General features: G+C 62.8%; 5 protein-coding genes across 5 annotated transcripts; 2 read left to right on the plus strand and 3 right to left on the minus strand.

Annotated features, from left to right (window-relative positions):
* Positions 1-1,145: 1,145 nt before the first annotated feature.
* Positions 1,146-5,071, minus strand: VTJ83DRAFT_3103 (uncharacterized protein; the record flags this gene model as incomplete). The annotated part of the gene is made up of 2 exons (XM_071009448.1): positions 1,146-2,314; positions 2,410-5,071. 2 exons carry the CDS (start codon positions 5,069-5,071, stop codon positions 1,146-1,148), a joined length of 3,831 nt encoding a protein of 1,276 aa, XP_070866984.1.
* A 4,907-nt stretch (positions 5,072-9,978) lies between these two features.
* Positions 9,979-11,874, minus strand: VTJ83DRAFT_3104 (uncharacterized protein; the record flags this gene model as incomplete). Its single annotated transcript, XM_071009449.1, has 2 exons — positions 9,979-11,278; positions 11,375-11,874. The coding sequence occupies 2 exons, from the start codon at positions 11,872-11,874 to the stop codon at positions 9,979-9,981; spliced, it is 1,800 nt and encodes a 599-aa protein (XP_070866985.1).
* Positions 11,875-14,988: 3,114 nt separating this feature from the next.
* On the minus strand, positions 14,989-15,910 carry VTJ83DRAFT_3105 (uncharacterized protein; the record flags this gene model as incomplete). Its single annotated transcript, XM_071009450.1, has 2 exons — positions 14,989-15,422; positions 15,517-15,910. The coding sequence occupies 2 exons, from the start codon at positions 15,908-15,910 to the stop codon at positions 14,989-14,991; spliced, it is 828 nt and encodes a 275-aa protein (XP_070866986.1).
* Positions 15,911-17,024: 1,114 nt separating this feature from the next.
* Positions 17,025-17,697, plus strand: VTJ83DRAFT_3106 (uncharacterized protein; the record flags this gene model as incomplete). The annotated part of the gene is made up of 2 exons (XM_071009451.1): positions 17,025-17,340; positions 17,399-17,697. 2 exons carry the CDS (start codon positions 17,025-17,027, stop codon positions 17,695-17,697), a joined length of 615 nt encoding a protein of 204 aa, XP_070866987.1.
* Positions 17,698-20,197: 2,500 nt separating this feature from the next.
* On the plus strand, positions 20,198-21,919 carry VTJ83DRAFT_3107 (uncharacterized protein; the record flags this gene model as incomplete). The annotated part of the gene is made up of 4 exons (XM_071009452.1): positions 20,198-20,293; positions 20,365-20,566; positions 20,649-21,371; positions 21,453-21,919. The coding sequence occupies 4 exons, from the start codon at positions 20,198-20,200 to the stop codon at positions 21,917-21,919; spliced, it is 1,488 nt and encodes a 495-aa protein (XP_070866988.1).
* Between the last annotated feature and the right edge of the window lie 899 nt (positions 21,920-22,818).

Consider the following 22,818-nt stretch of genomic DNA (forward strand, 5'->3'; position numbering starts at 1 on the left):
TACCCCCGAGTGGAAGGGAAGCCAAGATCCTGGAAGGCGAGGCTTGGCTCCCTCCCTTGGGGTGTCGCCTCCCAAGAGACTGGGCTCGATGGGCGGACTCTGAGGGCAGAGGAAAAGGAAGAAAAGAGGAAGAGAATCGGGGAGGCTGGCCGCTGCTATATACCCCAGCGTTGCGGCCTGTGCTCCTCCGGCGCTCGACGTTCACGGTGCCTGTGCTCCCCCGAGGCTCGACGTCCTGAGGCCACCGAGAGCGCCTGTGCTCCTCCGGCGCTCGACGTTCATGGCGTCTGTGCTCCCCCGAGGCTCGACGCCCTAAAGGCATTCGCGGAGCCCATGCTCATCCGGCGCTCGGCGTCCTGAGCCCCGCGACGCCTCGGTACCCCCCTCCATGTCGGCAACAAAGACCCTCTCTACAAGCAACACACGTAGCGGCCCGAGCAACAAGACCAGCCGGGGTGGTAACAACAATAATATCAACAACCGGCATCGTCAAGACCAACACCGCACGAAAGGGATGGATGGCCTCGGAGCAAAAATGGTTCCCATTTTTTTTTCTCAGCGACCGAGACACAAGACACCGTCCCACCGGCCTGCCGCGGGAGCTCGGGATCCAACATGCAAGCCGTCATGCCGAGTGGCAACTCGGCTCCGGCTTGAGGCGTCGCAGAGTACCCGACCGAGGACAATCTACGCCGAGGAGGAGCCCGTCCAGGAGACATGCTACAAGGTGGGGGGGGAGGAGGATGGGCCGGCCTACACCAAACCTGCCCGGTAATAACCAAAAGCTGGCTTCGCCGGACGCGTTGGGAGCGAAGGGATGGGATACGCTCCTGATACATTTACTATACACAGCACGACGAGATGGAGGATGGGACGGCCTTGGATACAATGGGATACGAGATGGAAATTGATTGAGCAAGAAAGCCAAGGAAAAGCCGCACTCGCAAACCCAGGAACACACACACACATACACACACACACACGCGCGCGCGCGCGCGCGCGTGCGCAGACACTCAACTTTACCAAGCAAAACCGTCAAAACCAACCAGGAAAACCATACCACCCCAGACTCCGTCGCGCCATCCAACACGTGCCCTCCCCCCCCTCCTCCGCCCTGGCAGAACTCGGCCGGTGGGCCCAGGGACCTAGATGCTCACGCTCGGCGGCGCCGGCTGATAATAGTCCCGAAAGCGATCCGTCTCTTCCCAATGCAGGTTGTACACGACGTTCCAGCAAACGATGAGCAGGTTGGGGAAGCGCCTCGCCCAGAAGCCCAGGTATCCGTCGGGCAGCGAGCCGACCGTCTTCTTGAGCGAGTCGGGCATGTCCTCGTAGTGGTTGCGCTTGTTCCGCAGGGCGCGCAGCAGGTCGAGCAGCCTCGTGCCCGTGTACTTGCGCTGCTTGCCGAGGGACTCGACGAACTCGCGCGGCAGGTGCTTGAGGAAATCTCCCTGCACCACGTCGGGCGCGTACGACTCGAGGTGCGCGAGCGCCGGCGAGGGCGGGTCGCGGGGCTCCTTCTCGAAGTGATCCGAGACGTCGCACAGGAAGTTGAGGCGCTTCTTGTAGCTCCAGAAGAAGGGGTGGGCCATGACCTCAAGGGCGGTGGGGCGGAGCTTGGGGTTGGCGTTGATCATGCTGCTGATCAGGTCGCGGGCCTCGAAGGCGAAGTCGCCGAGCGAGTCGAGCAGGTCGAGGTTGTAGTTGCCCTTGCGGATGTTGACCTCGCGCATGAAGCGGTCGCCGCAGTCGAAGGGATGGTTGCCGCGCGTCAGGACGTAGAAGAAGACGAGGCCGAGCGAGAAGATGTCGATGGCGCGCGTGACGCGGCGGCTGTGGGGGCCGGGGCCTGGGACCAGGATGCCGGAGCCGGCCGTGTCGCTGTGCAGGCTCGAGCCGGGATCGACCGCGACGGGGGCGGGGACCGGGGCGTCGTCGTCGATGAGCAGCTCGGGGGCGCGCCAGCCCGTGGTGCCGGCGGCGTGGGCCGTGGTGGCGCCGAAGGACGACTGGCCGCCTTCGAGCTTCTTGCACAGGCCAAAGTCGGACACGAGGACGCGGGGCTGGCCGTTCTTGCCCATGTTGACCAGGATGTTCTGGGGCTTGAGGTCGCGGTGCACGATGCGCAGGCTGTGCAGGTGGCTCAGGCCGTTGGCGATCTGATACAAGACGCCGGGCATGTCGCGCTCGCCCGCCTGGGCCAGGGCCCGGTAGCAGTGCGGCTTCTGGATGATGTCGGCGAGCGACGCCTCGCAGAGCTCGAGGGCAATGTAGAGGAACGCGGCGCGCTCCTGCTGGGCGTAGTAGCGGATGACTAGAAAGAAAATTGGGGAGTTAGCATGGCGGGGGCGGGTGGGAGGTTGTTATGGGGTGTGGTGGTGATGATGACGGCGATGGGTTCGAACGTACCATTCGGATGATCGTCGCTCTCGCGCAGCAGCCTGGTCTCCTGGCTGGCGATCTCGTTGAACTGAACCAGCATGCGCTTGACGGCCACGTTGCGGCCGTCCCACTTGCCGGCGAAGACGATGGTGCCGTTGCTGCCGGTGCCGAGCTGCTCCGCCTCGTTGACCTCGAGGCTGCCCATCTTGAGGATGTGGCCCGACACCTCGTCGCCGGCGTTGCCGACCGTGATGATGTCGGGCTCCAGCTTGGGCTCGCGGACGAGCGTCTTGGCCTTGTTGACCACCTCGTCGACCGTCTGGGGCTGGTCGTCGCCGCGCGACTGCGACATGTCGCGCTTTTCCTTGTTGCCGCCCTTGCGGTGCTTGACGCCGCCGCGGCGGCCGCGGTGGCCCTTCTTCTTCTTGGGCTCGGCAGGGGCGGCAGCGGCGGCGGCGGCGGCATCAGCGACGGCGGCGGCGCCCTCGGCGCCCTCGGCGGCCGGCGGGTCCGAGGGCGAAGAAGCATCGCCAGGCTGCGCCGGGGGCGGCCCTGCCGGTTGGGCGGGCGGGGTGGCCGGAGCAGCGGCCGCCGGGGACGGCGGATCCTGCGCCGGGGATGAGTCTGCCGGGGGCTCTGCCGGGGGCTGCGCCGGGGCGGCGGCTTGGTCCGTCGGAGGCGGGGCCTCTGCGACGGGAGGCGGGACCGCCGTCTCGGCCGGCGGCGGCGGGGCGACGACCGGAGCCGCGGGGGCCTCCTCCTGCTGGGGAGCCGTCTGGTGCGGGGTCTCGGCCGGGACGCTGGGCTTGACCTGGATCTCGGCGGGAAGGACGCCAGGCTTGCGAACGCCCTTGCCCGTGAGGGCGCCGACCACGTCGTCCTTGTAGAGCATCCACACGGCCACGAGGAAGAGCACGATGGCGGCGGGGTTGCTGACCAGGTCGAAGACGCGGGTGACGACGAAGGCGGGCACCTTCTTGGCGGTGGTGAAGATGCGGCTCGGCTCGGGGTCGGGCGGGGGCGGCAGCAGCTTGGGCTCGTGGGCGGGGGGGTCCCCGGGGCGAAGCGGGTCGGGAGGGGGCCGGGGCGCGTCGAGCATGGGAACCTTGGGGTGGGAGAGGCCGCCCCGGGCGCCGCCGACGACGCCGGCGGCGCCGCCGCCGGGGGGCAGGCTGTGGGTGCCGACGAGGGCCTTGGACTTTTGCGACTCGGGCAGCAGGTCCCAGGCCTCCTTGATGCGCCACCAGTCGACGCGGTGGATCGGGGCGGCGGGGGCCGAGAGGATCAAGGGGTAGCGGCTCGCCGAGAGGGCGTACCAGCTGCCGGCCTCGGTCTGGTTGATCAGGACCTTTTCGCTGCGCTGGCGCAGGCTGTCCTCGTCGGGGGCGGGCAGGGGCGGGTGGGGCAGGATGATGAGCTCCGAGGGGTCGGCGCCGGGCGGGGTCGAGGCGTCGCCCCAGCGGTGCAGGACGTCGAAGACGCGGGCGACGGGGGACGCCAGGGTCTTTGTGAAGACGGGGCGCTCCTCGCGGAAGCGGCCGTACTCGAAGCCGTAGACGCGGCCGTCGTGCTGGCTCGTGATGTAGCGGCTGTCCTTGGAGAGGAGGTTCTGCTGGAGGAGGTCGTTGTCGCGCGTGTTGGGGACCCACTCGGAGTACTTGAGCATGGCGACGGGGCTGCCGTCGAAGCGGTGGATGCTGACGGTGTACTCGGTGCGGCCGAGGGTGATGGTGGCGGAGCCGGAGCACTCGTCGTCGGGGGGGTCGGTGGGGGACAGGGCGTCGGCCTTGACGCAGCTCTCGGACTCGACGCGGTTGACGTAGCTGCCCGAGGAGCCAAACTGCTTGACGATGGTGCCGGTGGCGGCGTTGAGGGTGATCATGGTGGTCTTCTTGTCGCCCGTGTAGACGACGCCGTTGTCGTCGTCGTTGTGAGGCGACAGCTCCTCGACCAGCTTCTTCATGGTCAGGGTCATCTTGGCGAGGCCGAGGCCGTGCTCGCTGGGGCGCCACAGGTACAGCTCGCCGTCGCGGGTGGGCTCGACGACCCAGATGTAGTGGTCGATGGGGTCGTAGTCGTCGTCGAGGACGGACCGGTTGGTGCGGAAGTGGCGGGTCTCGATCATGGGCTGGTCGACCTTGAGACGCCAGCGCTCTTGGCCCGTCTTGCGGTCGCTGGCGTAGAGGTCTCCGTCGACGGTCGCCAGAAGAACAAAGTCTTCCACTTCCCAATCCTCCAGGCTCCGCGCAACATGCGGCGAGAGTCCGGCCCCGGGGGCGCCGGGGCCTCTCGGGTGAGATGGAGGAGGTGCTCGAACGGACAAGTCCGGAGCCAAAGCGTGGGCGCGCGCATCGTCAGAAACAACCGAGCGGTAAGGGGGGAGGATCCGCTGGGGGAGGCGGGGGTCGTTGGCATCGGGGTCGGCGAGGTCGGACACGTCGGCGAGGTCGGCCTCGGGGCGGCGGGGGCGAGCCTCGTCCGGGCCGACGACCGAGGCCGTCACGGCGAGGTTGGAGGCGGCATGCTGATCGTCCTCGGCGGGGGAGCGGAGGTGTCGCTGCTGGTGGTGGTGCTGCTGGTGCTGCTGCTGAGCATCGGCGAGCGGGAGCCAGGGTATCAGGATCAGAGCAAGCGCCAAGAGGTACTTGCACTGATGGGGGGCGACATGGCCGGGCGGCCGTCGCAACATTTCGGGGCCGTCAACGCGGATGGATGTTTTGGGGATTTTTTTTCTTGAAAAGCAGGGGGAGGGGAGCGGAAAGAGACACTTTTAGGCGATCACATCCACGGTCAAGGGACGGGAGGTAATCGGCGGCATGGGGACAAGAGCAGCGCGGTGGTGGGAGCGGCGTTGAAACGGGGGAGAGGGGGGAGAGAGAGAGAGAAGAAAGACGGCGGGAGGAGGAGGCACAAGGAAGGTGACAAAAGGACGATGCCGTGCCTCTGTTTTGGATTGTGTTGCAAGATGTTGTGGATTGGTGGATGGCGGAGGGTGGATTGTTCGTGATGTTATGGTTGTTGGCGAAGAGAAAGGCCGGGGGAGAGAGAGGAAGGGGGGAAAAGGCCATGGGGTGGGACTGGAGCGGGCTGGCTCGAGGATAAGAATGGAAGCCATTGGACCGCAGGGTCAGGAGGTTGGCCAGCTGCCAAGCATGGAACCCCCTTGTCTAGGGCAAGACGGGATCCATGCGGGGCGGCCGCCAAGCGAGGGCTTTTTTGCTGTGCCCACCGTTTCCCCAGGGTTTTCCCGAGGGTTTTTTTTGGTGGGCCAAGCGGTTTGCCCCTCACGCTCCACCTTTTGGGGACGCTCTCCCTGGCTCATCAGGCTCTGGGGAAATGACAAGACGAAATAAACAAACAACAACAACAACAACAACACAAGAAATGAACATTGATCTTTGGCTCTGACTCTCCGTTGCGTCGAACCCAAACGGGAAGCGGTGTACTACTGTGTAGTAGTGTACCCTGCATGTCCAAGCACCCGAGGGCACAAACGCAAGGGAGAACGGGACTCTCTGGTCGCCGCGCCACGCTGGTCGGTCCGCGCATGGATGGTCCCGCCAAAACGTGTCACCTTGTGCCGACATGGCGTCGCAGGTCCGTGAACTGATTGGATGACGCATCGCCTGAGAGCTCAGAGTTGTGCTGTTCGTCTCAAGTAATAGCTCAAGTAGGCCATCCGCCATGCTTGGACGCTACGCCATTCCGTCCGTGGGGCCTACCGCTCCCCACCACCACCACCACCACCACCATCAGCGCACACGCATCCCGACGGCGGTGGCTGGCGGCTGATCTGGGCAGGATCGGGAAGAGGTGCTACCGTATAGGAGGCCTGGTTCGCCTCGGGTCCTCTGCTTCCCCAACCACCGTAGGTTTGCTTGTCTGGCGAACCAAACCTGGAGGGGAAGAGGAAGGCTTGTTGTGTGCCTTTCTCGGAGGCTGAACTCTGCTGCTTCGTTGCCGTCGGGGTAAGGCACCTGACGGGAGCCAACGGCCGGCATGTCTGCCGTCTATTACACGTACGGAGAACGTACATATGTACACAGACACGGCGCACGGTAGCGGACGCAGTATTGTATCTGGCCTTGGCCGGCCGATCTCGATCTCGGCTGCACAACCCAACGCCCGGCCTCATGCAGCTCGACGCCGGCGTCTCCCCACATCATGCGCTTCGCCAACGCCAACGCCAACCCGTGGCAACAGCCCCGACATGGCTCTGCCCCTGAAAGGCCGACCAAAGCCCTGTCCAACGCCTCCCAAACAAATCCTTCTTTCGCGGCAGCTCCGATTCGTATCGGTGCTTCCCAGGATCCCTCCGGGAGGACTCAAGACGTTGCTTGACTACGTTCAACGTCTTTTTTGTTTTTTTTTTTTCCTCTGCCCTCTGCAACGGCGTCCCTGGGCTCCATCGTGGCTCCGTGTCAAACCCCGAGACAACCTGACGGGAGCTCTGAGCTTCTGCCGGCATCCACTCGACGGCCGGCCCCACGCAGCTGAGACATCGCGGGATCCACCAACAAGACCCGACGAACGCCCGCGGACCTCGAAAAGCGGGGAGGGGAGGAGGCGAAGGGGGGTAGGTCCCGGGAGGGGGAAATCCGGAAGGCCATCCGGTAAAAACCATCTTGGGAGGCGAATCTGCGCTGCTTTGCGCACAGCACGGAGGAGGTCATCCCCCCAAGGTACAGAGCCAGGTCAAACAGCGAGGAGATGAAACAAAGAACCCCAAAACAAAGGGAATCCCAAGATGCCGGTTTCCCCTTCTCCACCACCTGTCTCGCGTACCATCTACTGTGGCATGTAGCCATAGCATACCGACACTCAAGTAACACACACCGGCCAGGTCAGGGTTGCCGACTCACTCGCTCCATCACGCCTAGTCCTCAACACTCTAGTGCTGCGTAGGTCACCACCTGAAAGAGTCTCTTCAGTTTCCAAGCCAGAAAGAAAGAAAAAACAGAACCCTTTATGCTTTCCCCAACCCTTCTCCTCTACCACACACACACTCCCCCAACCCCCCCTACCAACTCCCGTATCCGTGCAGGCCCCGGGCCCTACCTACCTACCACCTTTTTGCAAACACAATCCCCTCGCCTCATGCCGCTTGACGCTTGTTATCTGTTTGTTTTTGTTCTTATTTTTCTCCTTGATTGACGGCTTCATCTTGTCGGGATGATATCTATCTTGTTGCAACCCAAGGTGAAGGGTCGCTCCCCCCCCCCCCCCCCCGTTCGGCCCGACACAAAGCATACTACTCTGCCAACCCCGGACCGACGGGCGGGACCGGCTGTGCATACTGTGTAACGAGGCACCGGATGGAAAAGGAGCGGGTCCGTCCGACTATGTACCGTGTAATATAGTAGTAGGTCTTTGTCCTCCAGGACCAGCCTGGACCTGGACCCGAAGGCCTTCCAAAGCTCAAAGGGAGGAACGGATCCTAGGACCCCGACGTTGCGGGAGAGGGGCAAGAAGTCGAGGACCGTTACCAAGGGCAAAAGAGGGACAGGGTAAGGGTCCCTTGTGGACGGTTGTGACACATGTGACACAGCAATGTCTCTGGCGCGGGCTGAGCCACAGAGAAGGCCTGGAAGATTGAAAGATTCGGATCAATGTCCGGATGCTTGAATCTCTGGTGCCTAGGTAACCCGGTACCTAGGTCTACTACTGAGTACACTGTATACTGTGTAGGTGGTACTTGGTGGACCTAGGTAGGTAGGTAGGTACAGCACAGGTCGGGACGGAGATGGAGCGGACACAGACCCCCATAACCCCTGGAAAGCACACAGACATACGGTGCGATGTGCGCTTTCTGGTCCCCTTTTGATGCGCCTTGCAACCTTAGGCCGCGGCACCTCGAGGGGCCCTGCCTGCGACCCGCGACCTCAGGGCGGGCTGGGCCCTGGATGGGCGGCGACGATGCCTCTCACCACGGTACATATACTTTTGATACATGGTTTTTTTTTTCTTTTTGATAAAGATATGGCCCAATAGGAATACAACACGCTCGCAACCGAGATCGCGAGACGCGAGAGCCGGGGCTTTCGGGTGTTTTGTTTACCTTCACCCCAGCCAAACAGTCCGCTCGCGTGGACGTCCGGCCCGGGAGGTGGTGGCAGATGCGCCTACCTGGGGTATTTACATAGTAGTTACGTTACCGACTCAGCAGATCAGAACCATGCCGTCCAGGATCCATGACAAGCCAGGAGCCCGAGGCGGATTGCCGGGGGGGGGGGGGGGGGGGGGGGAGCGAGCATACATAGATACTAGTAAGGTACCGTAGCAGGTACCCGACCCGGTACGTTTGCAAGATCTCAGGGGTCTGCCCTGCATTCCCGCCGTCCAGCGGCCCCGAGCAATCCTCGAGAGACAGACAAAAAAAAAGACAACCTTGAAAAGCCGGACGCTGGCCGGTCAAGGTATCCAGATCACCCTCGGCCATCTCCAAGGATGGTCCCCTTAGATGCTGGCCGAGAGCTGCGGGCTGCAGAGGGTCGGGCGGGTTCGGTCCAGGGTCAAAGGGACGAGCGGGGGAGGTTGCGTCGCCAACGGCTCCCTGCCTCGTCTCCCGCCTCGTCTCCCGTTCCGACACATCATCATGTGCTATCGCAGTAACTATTCGTTGGCGTAGAACGGTACCATCACGAGCGATATACACAGTAAGGCGCCCCCATCGAGGGAACGGTTCCTCCCGCGCCCGGGGTGCTTGTTTTCGGTTCCTTGGCGGCCGTTCTAGAACGGCGTCGCGCAGGGGTATCCTCAGCCCTACGCTAGAGTCCCCGCAGAGAGCGCTGGCTACCTCCCTGGGGTCAGGCACGGGTCTCCCAGCTACCCGAGACCCGTACGACAAGACGACACGGCGAACTACCTAGGTATGTACCTACCCATGGGGAGCTGGAACGGAGCGGGAGGAGGACGGTATCAACGGGTAAGACGGCGTCGTGTATTATGCCAACGGAGGTTGCTTGTTCTCCGTCGAAAACTCGCATGAGACTTTCCTACTATACACAAGATGCACACACACACACACACACACACACACACTCTCTCTCTCTCTCTCTCTCTCTCTCTCTCTCTCTCTCTCTCTCTCGCTCTCTCTCTCTCGGCCTCGGCTCAATAATACCCAACACGCTGCCAAACCAACCGTCGATCCCTCGATGCCGAACCCGTAACCGTGGCAGCCAGCAACCAACAACGCCCGTTGGTCTTTCATCTACCAAGGCAAAACCCGCCCACCCAAAGATCCCAAACAAAAACGGTATTTGCCCAGCTCACTCCCGACCAACCCGTTGTTCTCCTTCCAAATTTAAAAAAAAAAACATCCATCCCGATGCGAAATACCTCCCACCAAGGGGAAACCTCTCCCAAAAGAAAGTTTGCCTGCCTTGCCTGCTGCCGCCTTACCTGCCTTGCCTTCCAGGGGTGAACAACCCGACCTAGCCAACCCGTTTCCTCCCTCCCTCCCCCCCCCCCCCCCCCCCCAAAAAAAAAAAAAAAAAAAGAAAACAGAAAAAGTCCCATAATACAACAACTGCCATATCAAAACACACACACACACACACACACAAAAATCCTTACTTCTCCCCCTTGTACGCTTCCCTACGAAAGCGCCAGCTTATCCACCTCCATCCTCACCTTTTCCAACCAAGCATGCTCCCTCCTCCGTCTCGTCAGCTCCTTGGCCTCCTCGGCGCTGCCGTGCCTCCGCATCAGGCTTTCGAGGTGGATCGACCAGATGGCGTACTGCTCGTCCGTCGACAGCTCCAGCCCCCTTCTGCCCCAGCGAAACACCTGCTCCCAGTTCTCCACCGTCTCGTAGTAGTCGGCAAGCCACCCGATGTACAGGCCCTCGATCATGCGCGCAAAGGCCGCGGGGAGCATGCCCAGCTCCGTGGCGGCGTGCAGCTGGGCCAGCATCGCCTCGCAGCGCGGCTCAAAGTCGGGCGGGAACCGCCGCCGGAGCCACAGAAGCGCGAGCTCGTCGCTCTGCGGGCTCCGCATCACCAGCTTCTGCGCCCAGTACACGCTCTGCGCCTCGAGGCGTATCATGTGGTGGTTGTGCCGCTCGGCGCCCGGGGCGATGGGCTCTTCCAGCGCGGACGACGACGACGACGACGACGACGACGACGACGAGGACGACGACGACGACGAAGGGGACGAGGGGGGCGAAGGCAGGGCGCGTCGCCGCGGCGGGGCGTAGGCGGTGCGCTGGCAGGCGAGGTATTGGTTGTAGGCCCACTGGGCGTTGCGGTCGAGGACGCCGGGCAGGGCGGCGATGGTGTCGGCGTTGATCTGGGCGAGGAGCATGATGTAGCGCATCATGTCGGCGGGGCGGGCGTCGATGAGGGCGGCGAGCGAGGCGGCGAGCTCCGACACGGGGTGCTTGCCAAACTTGACCGAGGCGAGGCCCGAGACGTAGCGGAGGTAGGCGGCGAGTATGTCGCGGCGGTTCGACTCGAGGAGGAGGTGCGGCACGAGCAGGCACAGGTCCGAAAAGGACTTCATGGTGGGCTTGGACATTTTGCGCTCAATCTGCAAAAAGGCGAGGCGCAGCACGCGGCCGCCCTCGAGGTTCTCGTGCAGGTCGAACAGGTCCATGGCCAGCTTGAAATAGCGGTAGCACGGGTCGACGAACCCGGCCACCTCCTCGACCTGCAGGTGGCCCACGTCGTGCTCGATATGGCCGTGGATGAACCGGCGCACCGCCGTGAGGCCGGCCTGCATGCTGCGCGAGCTGTCGTCCGGGTGGAGCAGGTCGTGCCGAGACAGGACCACGGCGCCGTCGAACGCGTCCTCGGAGCCCGGCCCGTGGGGCGAGTCCGGCTTGGGCCGAGACCGCTTCTTGACGGCGTACTTGAAGAACCCCCAGCGGGCAAACTGGTTCTTGTACATCTTGGGCCTGCGGCCGAGGAGACGGACAGGTTCAGCCACGAGGTCCTGCACGAGCCGGTCGGGGCCGGGAGAGAAAGCCCAAGGGAGGCGGTGGGTGACTCACGTGGCATGGATGTTGTGCTTCCTCTCCATGATTTCAATAATGTCTCGGAGAATGCGGTTCTGCGTAATGTAGAGGTCGTGGAGGACGCCCTTCCAGGGTTCCCAATCCTCCACCCTGCGCGGCATGAAGGGCTCGCCGGGGGCGGGCGGGTTGCGGCTCGACCTGGGCCGGGACCCCTTCTCGTTCTGGTGTCCCGCCCTAGCCTGCGACGACCTGGAGGCCCCGCCGGGGACGTTGGCCGTCGCTTTTTGCAGCACGGGCTTTTTGAACTTGATGGCTTGTCGCGCCTGGTGCTGGTGCTGGTGCTGGTGTTGGTAGTGGCGCAGCGGCTGCTGCTGCGAACCGGGCAGGGACGGGAACATGCCGTCGTCCGGGCCCGGGGTGGCCGTCTCCTCCTTGATGAAGGCCCGGGGGTCATCGTCGAGGATCAGGCCGGTTAAGCTCTCGGCGGCGGCGAGCAGGGCGCCGTGCCCGGTGTCGGGCGACAGGCTGCGAACCATGGCAAACGGACAACGGGGTCGACGCGGCTTGGCGGCGGCAGCGGCAGCGGCGGCGGCGGCGGCGGCGATGTCGGCCGGAATGCGGAGCGAAACGCTCGGCTACGGGGTAGCGGGACAAGGTATGGATCCGCTGACGGCGGTGGGGGGGACTTTTAGGACGGGGCTAAGGCGGAGGAGGCCCGTTGTGGTGCAGGCGGCGCGGGCGGTGAGTGGAGCAACACAACCAAAGGCTTGGTGGTGGAGGAGGAGGAGAAGAAGCAAGATCAGCTCGTCGAAGGAGTCGAAGCGGGGAGCCGAAGGACACAATCGCCGATGCGCCGCGGCGGGGAAAGGGGCATTGTCGGGGACCGATCGCCCCAGGATGTGAGAGCGGAGGAAAAAGGGAGGATGGAGGGAGGATGCGAAACAGAGGACCGAAGGACCGAGAATAGACGAGGGTTTGTGGTCGTCAGCCTTGCCGTCGTCCCCGCGCATGCAACGGGCGGGGCGGGCGGTCGCGGACGGACACGCAAGTGCGCGCAGTCGCAGTCGCAGGCGCAGGCGCAGGCGCAGGCACAGACGCAGCGGACACAACCACAACCGAAGCGTACGTGCGTGTGCGCTTAGGTTGGTGGGACGGCGGGACGCAGGGCGGGGCGGGCTAATGGCGCGGCGAGATGCATGCCCTCGCGCAGCACCGTCTTTTTTTTCCCAGCTGTCGTCGCGTTTGTTGGTTCGTTGTTTAGGTTGTTGGTTCGGATTTCGTTCCGGTGGGAGGCCGGAGAGGGGGGAGGGTGTCGTAGGAGCTGACGGTAACTACCTACTTGTACACAGTAGTAGTAGGTATTCCAGTCGTGCAGATGAAGGTAAGGTAATTGGAGATGGGAGATGGAAGATGTGAGCTGGCCTCGTTATGTGTGTAGGAGGATGATGCCCATGCAGCAGCGGGACCTGAGGGCAATGAAGAGGTGGTGGTGGTGAAAAAAAAAAAAAAAAAAAAAAAAAAAAAAAAAAAAAACCCAACGGTTCAATCGATCAATCTATCACTCATGCAAGCAAGCAAGCCAGCAAGCAATGCAATCAATACCAAAGGAATCTGGAGCTAAGGTCGGGTCGTAGCTTGTGGCGACCACAGCAGCAATTTACAAGAATAGCAGAGGCCGCAAGGGCCAAGGGACGGAACAAGCATGGGCATTCCCTGGAACCCCGGGAGACGCAGAGTCACTTGGAGTCGTTTCGGAGGGGGGGGGGGGCAACGGGGCCAAGCGGGAATTGGGGAGAGAGGGGAAACAAATGGGGGATTGAAAAGGGAAACCGACCACATGCGATTGGGCGCATCCCAGGCCCATGCCATGCCATGGACACTGTGTGGAGCAGCCGACTCGACCTGGCCACCCCGCGTTTTCAGAAGGAAACGTTGTGTGGGCGAGCGAGCTCAACCTGGTCGCCTCTCTTCTTCCGTCACAGTCCAGATCCAGACCTCACCTCCCGGAGCCAAGCGGGTTTTGCCATGTAGCTTTTTGGGTGAGGTGCGTGCATGTTGCATGTGTGCATGTGTGCAGGTGTGCAGGTGTGCAGGTGTGCAGCCCTTATTCTTTTCTTTTTTTTTTTTTTTTCCCATGTACATGCTAGTACACCATACGCAGTACATCTCCCTGAAGCCACGTACATGTCCCCCCTCCAACAACTTGAATTAGAGAGCGAGAGTAAGAGAGGCTGCGTGTGCGTGTGTCTGTCTGTCTCGGCTGGTCCGTGGCTGTCCTGTCTCGGTCGGTCCGTGGCTGCTGTCATGCTGGTATGGATCCTACCTAGCTACCTGAGGTCCCCGCATGTAGGTATTGGTAATACCTATGCCAGGACGTCCCGTTCATCTCATCCTGCTTCTACCGTTAGATGCTAGAGCTCGGGTACATACACAGTAGGTATTGTAGTAAGTTGGTACTATTAACGTGAGGAGGTGACCGTTCATTCCCCGAGGTGATCTCGTCAGGCCCGTCATCATCTTGTGCTCGGGCCTGCACCCCCTGACGGCAATTTGCCCCCAGGTTCCAATCCAATCAGGACAAGACGCCGCCCCGATATCTCTCCCCCCCCCACCTCCCCGCTCCCCTTCTCAAGAAAACCATCCATCCAAAGCAAAGCCGCAAAAGAAACCAGCCGCTTTGTAACCGATGATGGGGGCTGACAGGTGTATTCACGCACCGGAACCGATCCTTCGCCAAGGGGAGGAGGAGAGGGGCGCGACAACTGAACATGATGGGCCGGGGAACCCGTCGGCGAAAACCCGGGCCGTGGACAACATCCGCCATCGCGGGGACCGGGGGGGGGGAGGCGACCTTGGGTTGCAGCGTGGGAAGCCCCCCTCCGTTCCGGGGATCGATCGGCATCAAGCCGTCCGTGTTCCCAACCGCGGCCCAGGAAGGGCCTTCAATTTCCGGCGCTCGCGTAATGTGTACTGTATGATGCATAGTACGGTAGAGCCTCCGTACCGCAGCACGTCGACATACTGCGTACTCTCTGTAGTAGGCATGTACATAGGTAATACCACGGTACGGTAGCACCCTGGGACGCGAGCCGCAGGCAGCTGCAGGCCGAATCTTTTTGTGTGGGCATCCTGCGGCCGGCTTCCCCTGGCGGGCGGCCGGCCTTGTACCGGCGCCATGCGCCTCCCCGAGCGTCGCCTACGCTCTGGGATGACCCGCGGCACCCAAGGCGGAATCTCGCGCTGGGCCCGACAGAAAAGAAAGGCTTCTCACGCGAGAAAGGATGGCCGGTTGGCCTCGACCGTTGCTTTTCTTTCTGTCTTTTTTTTTTTTTTTTTCCTCTTTTTTTTGCCACCCGGGCCGTCTCCAGGACCAGAGATCCCCAGTATCACGGCTCTGCCGCTCTTGATATCTCATCGGCCCTGGTCTTGATATTCGTCAGCCTTCGCGGCCAACGGACATGAGCATTGCGAAGCTCATGAACGAAGAGGGTATGTCCTAGGGAAGCACGTGCGAGCCGTGACCTTGCACACGCTGCTTTTCCATCATAATCATCATCATCATCATCATCATGAGAAGGAAGACGAAGACGACGACAGCCAACCAGCCCGCCCAGGGGTTGCAAAAGGAAAAAAAAAAGAAAGAAAACCCTTTACAGCTCGCTCATGACGCGCACCGCCGCTTGAACGGTCTCATCCGGCGCAAGCCTGTCCCGAGCCGCCTCCATCTCCGCCTTCCACACCTGCCACCGGTCCTCGCTGAACCCGTTCCAACCACGGTCGCCGAACCTGGCGCCCGGGACGGCCGTCCTGCCGGGCATCGGCTCGCCGCGCGCCGAAAGCTCCCGGAGCACCCGGCCCGAGAGCGCGATCCACGTGGCCGCCAGGGCGACCGCGGAGCGCGAGTACCGGCCCTCGGCGCCGCCGTCCTCGAGGGCCGCCCGGATCGACCACAGCGCCATGAGCGCGAAGCTCAGCTGCGGCGGCCCGCCGGCGGCGGCGGCGAACTCGGTCAGCCGGGCCAGGAAGGCGACCGTGTTGAGCCGCTCGGCGTGCTGCTGAGGCGTGGCGGACGGGTCGTCAGCGTCTGGCACGCGGGGGGGATGCGCGCGTTGTGGTTAGCCACGAGCACCTTCAAGACGCGGAACCGAACCGTCCGGGCGGCGGGACCCCTGACGCACCAAAGTTGAACCAATCCCTCACGGCCCATCCGAACCCGGGGATCGTCCTCCACAGCGGCTCGCCCCGAAAGGTCAGCGGCGCGCCGTCGGGGCCCCGCGGCGCCGTGGCCGTCAGCTGCCGGACGAACTCGAGCAGCGCGCCCTGGCGGTCGTGCGGCAGCCGCCCGGCCGCGTCCAGCACGGCGCACGAGAGATCCCACCCAAGGTTCTCGACCTGCTGGGCGTCCGACAGGCGGCCGGCGCGGTCGTTGACGGCCTGCACGATCGCCGCGACGGCGGGTGCGGTGCCTGCGGCGGACGGGTCGGCGAGAGGCGCGAGGAGGGCGTCGAAGGTCTGGGAGGAGGCGGCGTCGGCGGCGGTATCGTCCCCGGCGGTGGTGGGCTGGGTGGCCATTCTGGGGTGGGGGTCGAGGCGAGCCCGGGGAGAGAAGGATGCGACGAGATGGGGGCCAAGCGGAGGGCGGGGTGCTGAAGAGCCGCCGGGGCGGGTTCGGAATCCTCGCTGGCGGTACGTGGGCGTGTAGAGCAGGGCCGGATCTACGAGGCTAGCCGAAGCCAATAACGGTGGTAAGAGTAGTATCGTGCTGACGAAGCGCCGCCGGGTGGTTGTTGGAGACAGCTTCCCGCCGAACGCGGGCGTCGTCATGGCAATTCTTCCTCGCCGCGGCCCGCTCCCCTCCCCCCCCACCTTCCCATTCCATGCATTCCAGCTCGAGGTGGAGAGTGGAGGAGGACGCGCATGTTTTGGCCCGACGTAACGGGCCGCCCGTCAGCTGAGATCCACTTTGACAGGCCAGGCAAGGCACGGCGTATTACACAGTACCTATCAGCTCAGCTCAGCCCGTGAGTTACCTCAGTACTGCGTACGTCAAATTACCTTTAGGCTCGTTCCGTCCTTTCTGCCGCCCCGTGCCCTTTTTGTCCTCAAGCCAGCCCGGTTCGGTCGGTAGGTGGTCGCTCAGCCGTTGGAGGCCACCCATTCCCACTCCCGCTCCCTCTCCTACTCCCACTCCCACTTCCACGCCCGGATCAGGTTCTTTACTTTTTTTTTTTTCTGTCTTTTTCTCTCGGTTCGGTGCTTTGAACCGAAACACTTCGTACCTAGGTAGAAGAAACCGGCGGGAGCCGAGACTCCCGTCCCGCCGGACGCAACCGAGCATCTGTGGGGCGGAAGCTTTTGCTTCCATTCACCAGCAGAAAGACCTCAGCGGCTAGCGTGCTACTAGAATAATACACAGGGGCTGCGCGGCCTTGGCACGACCCATCCGCCGCCCTGAATCCCGGCTGAAAGTTAGGCTGGGTTGGCATGTTTTAGACTCGGTCAGGTCCACGTCGCGCGCCGTCATGCAATTTTCCGCCATCCCGTGGGAACCGTGAGAGAGCGTCTATGGTACCTAACCACCCTCCTGTAAACGCATTGCCATTCCCGCCTCCGTGATCCTTCCGTCCCTCGGTCCGTATCCGCATCCGAACCGCCCACGCCTCACCCACCAGGAATCCCCGTCACCATGCGCGGCCTCACCACCGCCCTGACCTGGGCGCTCTTGACCCTCTCCTCGCTCGCCGCCGCCGACGCGGTCCCCGCGCTCCGGCCGCGCCAGGGCACCGCGTCCCTCGACCAGGTGACGTGCGGCCGGAACACGTACTCGCGCGACGACGTCGACGCGGCCGTCGCCGAGGGCTGCCGCCTGCACGCCGCCGGCAGGCAGGTCGGCCGCCAAAACTACCCCCATGCCTTCAGGAACTTTGAGGGCATCCAGTTCGCCGCCGCCGGGCCCTACCAGGAGTTCCCCATCCTCAGCAGCGGCGCCTTGTTCGCGGGCAGTATGTCGTCGTTCTTCCTCTTCTCTTCCGTCCCCCCTGGCTTGCTAACCGCTCCAAGACTCCCCCGGTCCCGACAGGGTCGTCTTCAACCCGAAGCTCAACGGCGAGTGCGTCTACGTCGGCGCCATCACCCACACCGACGCCCCGACCAACAACGGCTTCGTCCCTTGCGTCGAGTCCAAGCGCTCGGCCCCCGGCGGCTCCTCCCCCTCCACCACCACGACGGGCGCCGCCCCCACCAGGACGAGCAGCGCCGCGGCCGACGACGAGAACGGCGCTGCGAGGTGGGCTGGCCAAGGGTTGGCGGCGGCGGCGGCGGCGGCGGCGGGCGCTGTGGCGGGGCTGCTGGTGCTCTGATCGTCGGTGACCTAGACAGGAGAACAGGAGACAGGTAGACAAGAGACGATTTCAACGCAAATGCACTGCCCTGTGATGTATTTCTATTCCGAAGACCATGCCCCAAGGATGCCTCGTGACAGCGCAGCGAGCCAGTGGACATCTTCCCAGGCTCGTGGCGAGGATTGCTTGGAAGCCCGGGACGAAGGAACGGGCGTCAGGCGAACTCCCTCTCGTGCAACGACGGAAGGCTTCTCTTAAAACAAATGCACAATGTCCGTGGTCAGGTCAAGACCGTCCTATGCTTCCCTCGCCTCCCGCGCGTGCGCGACCGTAGGGGGCCGGCGTAGTCGTCGCGGCCTCGAGGTGCCGGGGTGGAGGGCCGAGACCGAACTACCAGGCCTGGCCAAACTCTCTCGAGCATCCAACGGTATAAGCAGAGCTGGCGACCTGGCTGGTTTCGTCTCGTCGATGGACGGTAGTGCTGATCTGGCTCTCCCATGCGTGCCGCAAGCAGCGCTCCCGTGGGCCGGTGTTTGTGTATTGGGCTGCACCCAAGTCCCGGGTCTTCCTTGGAACGATACCCCTTCGCGGTTTGCTCTGCTTATGTGCCTCTAGATGCTGCAGAGTCCAGCGCAAGCGACGAAACCCCAACCTTGCCGGCATCGCTTCTGGTATCTCGAGAATGGACGGGTGCTGCGCCCTTCCCTGGCATCTCCTAAAGAAAAGCAAAGATGGTCGTTTACAAAGGATTTCCAGATCATTCTTCTTAGACCACCAACTGGAAAGCGGAAGCATCAAGCTCTAGAAAGCCCTTCTTGAATGAACACCAGAGAAAGAGCATTTGCTTTTACTATTGCAACCAACGACTCGTCTTCCGTTGTGGTAATTAATATGCGTTTTCCAGAAGACTAGGATAGCGATCTGTAATAACGAGTTGCCGATGCAGAGACTGTCGTCCGGAATACCGCTACCCACTTCTTCCAGGAATCAAACAATCTTCCTCAAGGGAACGTAGTAAAAGCGTCAAGGAAATAGTGAGATAACTCAGTACCATGTATAAGTGGATACGAGAGTGTATTTAGGTGCTGGAGGGCCGTCCGTAGGGCCGATATCGCCCTAGCGGTCCGCTATGTTGGCTGCTTTGGTAACAAGGGCACGCCGCTACAAGAGACGCTGCTGATGATGGGCCTCATCCGCTATTAGTGTTCGCGTCAGCCTGCTGCCCTATCACTGGGCCTTCCCTTCTGCTTCTGCCAGGGCGCTGATACCGCTTTGAACAACGCCCCCGCCATCCTCCGGTCTATCATGTCGCTTCTCCTTCTCCAGCAGCCACAGTTCATGCCCCGTCTGCTACACAAAGCATAAATATCTAGTCGGGCGCCGACCTCTAGGGGTAAGAATACCTTGCGAAACGAGTCAAAAGAAGTAGAGAGGAGCTCCGCTCGCCTACGTATTCAAATGCCCTGCCCAGGGTGCTACTACTTCTTGCGAGATGCTCTCTGATTATACACGCTCCTGTAGATACCTGGGCGGTAGCCGTATGGGATAATTCCCCCAACCGAACGTTCGTCAGCTGGATTGTACGTCTGACACTTGCGTGCGGAGCTCGACTTCCCATCAGGTCACGCTATTGGGTGGCTGCGACGCTGAAGAATGCTTCCATTGACAACCAGGAATTCCTCGTACCGACGAGCGTCCTGAATCACAACGAGGTGGGTGGAACGGGGGCCTCTCTCTCCTCGATTGCAACCAAGCCTTCGTCGAGGCGGTTCCCGGTTCCTGGGCTTGAAGATGCGAGATGGCGTGTTGAAAGCGAGATGCTGGCCCACGACGCAGCCACGGCATGTTTGTCGGGGAGCATTCCTCATCAGAGACCCGAGCCCCATCGGCTGCCTGTGCCAAACACGCACGCAGAGAGGCGCGCAGTTGAGACACGGCAACGCAGAAAGGCATTCGAGGCCCGGTCGGTTGGAGAATACCGTCTCTGTACCAACACAAGAACTTTGCGACTCCGGGGTCTAGACCCAGGAAGACACCGTTCCGGCCTCAAGGGGCAGCCAAAGCCAAGGCCACCACTATAGTACGCAGTACGATGAAGTTGGGATGGTGGACGGGTCGGGAAATCCCGCTCTTGGTTGTTTCAGTCGGCAGACCCCGAGGCTGGCGGGAAGTGCGCGACGGTGTGCTATGAAGTGCTGCGTACGCAGTACGGAGCGCGTCATTGTCTTGTCTTGTCTTGCAAGGTGTCTTACAGCTTGGCCGGCTCCGTCTCACATTGCGATCGTCCATTGCAACACGAAGAACAAAAAAGCATGAGACGCAGCGGGTCACCGGATGTCTGAGTTGCGCCGGCCCCATGATCACGGAGCCGTGTCGGTCTTCTTCCCGGCCTCTTGGGTAGTTAGTACTGCGTATATGATCGTGGCGGCTAGGAACAAGCCTCGCCCGCGGCGGTTTGCCATCGCGCACTTGCTCAAGGCCGGTCCTGGTGATTTACCCTTTGTAGCCAGCGTTCTTCATGGCGTCCAACCAAGCCTACGATCGCGACCCCGAAAAGGCCGCGGGTGTCGCTCCACCTGCTGACCCAAAGTCCCCCGAGGTGACGGCCGACGAGGTGAGCACGCTTCGCGAGCACGGTGGCACGACCATGGTTCGAAGCTGACCGGTGCCCGTCGGCATGCGCAGGCGGAGACGGACGATGCCGCGACCTCTTACACGCGCGGCGAGGAGCGCGCCCTCCTCTGGCGCCAGGACCTGACCATCATCCCGCTGTCCGCCTTCATCTACCTCCTCTGCTACCTCGACCGCTCCAACATCGGCAACGCGCGCATCCTGAACGCGTCGACGGGGAACGACATGCAGACCGAGATCGGGGCAACCCATTACCGTGAGCAGCACGCCTTTCCCCCCCCCTTTTCCTTTTTGTGCTCGGGTCGGCGCGGTGGCCGACGGGCTGACGCGTGCCGCAGAGTTCAACATCGCCCTCATGATCTTCCTCGTCGCCTACGCCCTCTTTGAGGTCCCCTCCAACATGCTCCTCAAGAAGCTCCGTCCTTCCCGCTGGCTCGCCTTCCTGATGGTGGCCTGGGGGAGCGTCACCATGGGCCTCGGCGGGGTCACCTCCTTCGCGGGCGCCGCCGGGGTGCGCTTCCTGCTCGGCGTCTTCGAGGCGGGCCTGTTCCCGGGCCTCATGTACTACCTGACCTTTTGGTACCGGGGCGACGAGCGCAGCGTGAGGATCGCCTTCATCCTGGCCAGCGCGACGCTGGCCGGCGCCTTTGGCGGGGCCATCGCCTACGCCGTGGGGAGCGGCATGAACGGCCTGGCGGGGCTGTCGGCGTGGCGGTGGCTGTTCATCGTCGAGGGCGCGCCGTCGTGCGTGTCGGCGCTGCTCGTGTGGTTCTTCCTGCCCGACTACCCGGACGAGGCGCTCAAGAACCCGAGGCAGCGCGAGGTGGCGGCGGCGAGGCTGGCGGTCGAGGGGAGCCACCGATCCCATCGCACCATGACCTGGGCCGACGCCAAAGCGACGCTGCTCGACGCCCGCCTGTACGTGCACTACGCCATCCTGTTCTGCACCTGCGTGCCCTTCAGCTCGCTGTCGCTCTTTGCCCCGTCCATCGTCTCGGGCCTGGGCTTCAAGGACCTGAACGCCCAGCTCTTGACGGTGCCGCCGTACGTGGCCGGCTATGGTGAGTCAAGATCGGCCCGCCCGCCCTGAAAACCGCCCCGGAATCGGGACGTCGGCTGACACCGGGGGGGCGTGCGCGCAGTCGTCCAGGTCCTCGTCTCCTACTCGGCCGACCGCCACAACGCGCGCGCCCTGCACAGCAGCGCCACCGCGCTCCTCGGCGTCGTCGGGTTCGTGGCTTCCGCCTTGCTGCCGCCCGATGCGTATCACGCGCGCTACGGCACCCTCGTCATCGCCGCGGCGGGATCCTTTGGGTGCATACCGCCCGTCCTCGGCTGGCTCACCTGCAGCGTGCACACCACGGCGTCCGTCGGGCTGACCATCGCGTTGGGCATCAGCCTCGGGTCCACGATGGGTCAAATCCCGGGGGTGTGGATCTACAAAGCAGAGGAGCGGGACCGGGGGTATCCCACGGGGCACTGGGTCAACGCGGCCATGTTGTTGGTGGCGATGGCCTGCATGATCGGGCTGAGGGTGATGTATGGGAGGTGGAACGAGAAGTTGATGCGGGAAGGGGGCGGGAGGAATGTGAGGTTATATAAGCTGTGAGGCAGCGATGAGACATCGAGGGCTTTCCAAAGCGCGGCCGTACATGTCGTTCCGGGTCGTCGCGAGTTCTGGCGACCGCGGCGGCTTTCGTAGGAGCCTCCGGCACGGGCAGCCAGCGGTTGGAGACGGGATGGATGCGTGGCATTGCTCTTCACCTCGATATGCCATCCCTCCGTAGCCGCCCGGCTGAAACCCTCCCTCCTTTCCGGACTGTAAGAAGCAACAAAGGTACTACGCAATAGGGCCCAAGCCCGCTGTTGAATACCATACTCCTTCAACGTCGCAGCAGAGCCCAGGGTGGAAGCGCACAAGTGCGAAGCAGCGGAGCCGTTCGGCCGGGTTAGCGCCGGGAATGGAGACCCGAGCCGCGGCTCATCGGCACCGGGCCCGGGCGCTAGCCGAGTTGGACAACGCCGAAGCCGATCGAGGGCATGGCAACCCCCCGTTATTAGCGCCTTCATCCGTGAGAACATCCGGAGGCCGACTCCGCTCCCCAAGTACGCACCCGGCGTTACATGGCCACGATTTGCACAATCAATCCTCATTACCAGAAAGTCGCCGGGATCGAATGCCGCGGGGTTTTAGCCATCCGTTCGCATATCCCCCCCCTCTCGTGAAGAGCTTCCCGCTGCCGAGGTGCCTTCGTCAAGGGTTTGTTGTTGTCTTCTAGGAGCTCCTGTCGCAGAGGATCATGGCAGGGGTTGACGAGCCCCCATCTCGGCGTGCCGAGGGGAAAGCCGCCAGCGTTGCACCCGTCGTCGGTGCCGCGTCACCCAGCCGCGAGGGGCGTGTGAGCGCTCCGGGTGCGGGGAGGGTCCTTTTCGTGTCTGGTAAGTCATCCAGCGTTGGCCATCAATTCTTGGGAAGGCGATGGCGTCGGCATCTGCGAGGGCCCCTGA

This window comes from Remersonia thermophila, chromosome 3, assembly GCF_042764415.1.
Source record: "Remersonia thermophila strain ATCC 22073 chromosome 3, whole genome shotgun sequence".
Classification (NCBI taxonomy): domain Eukaryota; kingdom Fungi; phylum Ascomycota; class Sordariomycetes; order Sordariales; family Chaetomiaceae; genus Remersonia; species Remersonia thermophila.